Below are 3,268 nucleotides of genomic sequence, written 5' to 3'. Positions count from 1 at the left end.
ATAACAAAATCACTTCATCAAACTCACATGCTTCTCTCACTCAATTTCTCCCTCACCTCTATGGGAGCACACACAAATTCACCTCTCTAAGCTCATTTCATCAATCCACATGATACAATCCAGTTTAGCCATTAGACACAAAAGCTTTGTATAAATTCAACAACCATCAGGCAGCACACTATTCACACACATTAGAATAATGAATCTTACTAAACCTTACAAAGCAACATTACCATCCTAAATTCAGGTATGAGAATATTGGTTCAATACCTGTAGTTTAGGTCTAAGTTCTTCAAGTGGTCCCTTAGGCTTCTCGCCACCTTGCTGTTTAATGTGAGAGCACATTCAAGCGTAAGAAAAATTAAATATATGCAATTATTACATAGTAGGGTCTGCAAGAAGTACCTTTCCAAGTGCCCAATCGGCGGAATCAAAGTAAGCGCGCTCATGGTCCTGCCATGAGAAGTTAGATTTGGAGTGAAAATTAACATAAGTATATGTCAGTGAACATTAAGAAAATCACAAGTATTGACCATCTTGAATTCAAAAATAGAAGTGACAAATAAATCTACTCATAGAATCCTTGAGTCACATACCTTAGATATGAGAGGTGGCTTTTTGGGCATCATTCCTCCATATTTTTTCTTTATAGCTTCCTCCTACAAGGTTTATAAACTAGTAAGGCAGAAAATAAGAAATTCTTTTGGCGGTAAATAATCTCATAGTAAAGGGACTATGTTAAGGACTTAGGTATTATGGGGTGCCCAAAGTCTTACACTGAGTAGCATGGATGCTTGATGTTGTATTTATTAAGGAGTGGTTCCTCCCCTTAGCAGCTAACTTTTAAGATGTGGTTTCTTGTTTCCCACTTTTTTTAGATACTTAACAATGATATCAAAGCCTTGGTTGTCGGCACATGGAAAGGGCTACCTATAGGCTGGATTAAGGCGAATACCAAATACTGAAAGCCAGACACCACTGAGTCAGTGTCGATAGAATTAAGCCGCCGTGGATGTCGGTTCTCTAGGGGCGGTGTATTGTTTAGGGACTTGGGTATTATGGGGTGTCCAAAGTCCCGCATTGGGTGGTATGGAATGCTTGATGTTGCATTTAAGGAGAGTGGTTCTTCCCCCTTAACAACTAGCTTTTAAGGTGTGTTATTTCCTACATTCCTTAGATACTTAATAGATTATTTCATTGAAGGTCACATTTAACTTTTGATTTAAGAATGCAAGGAGATTGATATGGATACCACCTGCTTCTGGGATGACGGCATGTTACTCGACTCATTAGATGCATTGACATCCATTTGTTGTTGTTCTTTGTTATCCTCTACGTTTGACATGAGGCCCTTTAGTGTGTAAAAACCTGCAGTTTCAAGAATATGTCATCTTAGTAGAAAATTCCTACTTTAATTATTCTATTTTCATTTTCAGTTGTATGTTTTCAGAATTTTGAAAAGAGAAAAAGAAGTCAAAACAGGAAATAAAAAAGAGAAAACAAGACTTTACTGTTTTTATTTCTTTTTCTTTTCACAATTTTGAAAAATAGACCAGTGAAAATGAAAACAGAAACTGAATTAGCGATACACTTGCAAATAAGTTCCACACTCTAATGATGACTACAACTTACAAATAAGTTCCACACTCTAACAATGACTACAACTTAGAGAGCTCTTTAGATTTCAGAGCAAAGAAAGCATCAGAATCTATAGCAAAGAAGGGGAATTTGGATCAATATTGTCAGACATTCAAGTCAACATTAACAAACTAACTTCATTGAAATATGGGCAAAAGAAATAAACGAGTGTTGATAACATAGTAAGCAACCACCATTTCACCCATACCAAGAGACATTGATTTACCAATTAACTTAAAGCATACAAGGTGAACAAAATACACATGTTGACCAAAACAAATTAATAAAAAATATAAAAACTTGTATGGACAGCACAAGAAACAAGCATATATAGTCATATACTCAAACTAATTGAGATCTTGAATACCTAAACAGCTAAGACCAGGCAGCCATAGTAACCATAAATATGTTCAAACCCTTCGCAATATAAACATGGGAAAACGTTAGCTGAAAATTTTATTTTTTAACTTTATGGTCTTTTCCACCTGTATTTAGACCGAAAATCTAACTAATCCGACTAGAGTTACTGTGAATGCCTTCCCCAACCCAGGTTTTACACTATGATCAACTAGAAATATATATATTTTTTTAATTTCGAAATGCATAACACGAAGTAATTGAAGAGAAAAACAAACAACTAAATAAACGAGCAAGCAATCGAAGTTTACAAGGAAATTGCAAGTTCAGTCCTTAGCAACTTAAGCTCAAATCATATTAACCTAAGCTTCTCATCATTTCTCCTCCAAATCAATTAACGAAAACACTTCCTCAAAAAAATGGTTTCAATCTTAATCAACTACAGCTAAAATGTAAGCAAAGATCAACATGATGATAGCATTAGCAAGGTCCTCTAACAAATCAAGCAGGTCCCAATCTTTTCTTTTTTGGGCATACAAACACATTTCAACGTTACAAAAAAATAATAAAAAAGGATTTATTGAAGCTCAACCCCACAAAAATCCTAGAGCTTCAAACCCCACATAAAGTATCTGGGTTCTAATTATAACAGCTAAAATAAAAGGGTATTCATTAAAACCCCAAAAAATTAAAAGAATAGTAGACAATGGGTTGAAGCAAGAAAGAAGGTTCAGATTTGAAGGGAGGCAGTGAGTGACTCACCGGCGAGGAGGTGCGTAGGGAACACAACCTCAATCAGCGGATGCTCCGAATCGATCGTGTGTTGGTCAAGTCGGTGTTCTCTTCTCTTGTATGTCTCAGTCTCGGATCCGATGCCAATTTCCAGCAGATTTTTCCCCTTTTATTTTATTTTAGGGCTGCACTACGGTACAGATCAAGTTTGTGAAGATGTACAGAGAATCCTGAACTTTTCGCCATTGTGCTACACGTGGGCTGCTTGTCTCCCTTTTGGGGATCAGCGTGCCTTCCCTGGCTCGGCTCACTTCTGAGTTCTGAGCTGTCTGTGGATTCGGCTGGACGGATGTTATGGGCTTTTACAGGCAGCCTGTTAGTTAAGACTTTATAGAAGCAGTACCCGTATACTCAGTGAATTGAACATCCAGCATATTTTAATTGTATCTAATTAAATACATTTCAATCAAATAATCATCCACAAAAGAATTAAAGTAATCGTCTGCATACATACTAAAATGAGCATCCAGCATATTATGGG

At 36.5% G+C, this 3,268-nt stretch overlaps 1 protein-coding gene across 4 annotated transcripts in view; it reads right to left on the bottom strand.

Annotated features, from left to right (window-relative positions):
- LOC107459727 (uncharacterized) overlaps positions 1–2,926 on the bottom strand; it is an 11,528-nt gene extending 8,602 nt beyond the window's left edge. For 3 of the 4 annotated variants that reach the window (XM_052252018.1, XM_052252019.1, XM_016077974.3), the window contains exons 1-5: positions 2,758–2,926; positions 1,256–1,368; positions 597–659; positions 406–453; positions 271–324 (exon numbers count right to left, since the gene is read on the bottom strand). In XM_052252018.1, coding sequence (XP_052107978.1) covers positions 271–324; positions 406–453; positions 597–659; positions 1,256–1,345 — 255 coding nt within the window. In that variant the 5' untranslated portion in view covers positions 1,346–1,368; positions 2,758–2,926. Of the gene's footprint in view, positions 1–270; positions 325–405; positions 454–596; positions 660–1,255; positions 1,369–1,632; positions 1,709–2,757 lie in introns of all 4 variants that reach the window. The other variant, XM_052252020.1, reaches the window with a different exon arrangement.
- Positions 2,927–3,268: the final 342 nt, after the last annotated feature.

The sequence above is a fragment of the Arachis duranensis genome, chromosome 7 (genome assembly GCF_000817695.3).
Source record: "Arachis duranensis cultivar V14167 chromosome 7, aradu.V14167.gnm2.J7QH, whole genome shotgun sequence".
Taxonomy (NCBI): domain Eukaryota; kingdom Viridiplantae; phylum Streptophyta; class Magnoliopsida; order Fabales; family Fabaceae; genus Arachis; species Arachis duranensis.
Note: the sequence above shows the minus strand (reverse complement) of the source record. Positions and strands in the feature narration are given on the sequence as shown.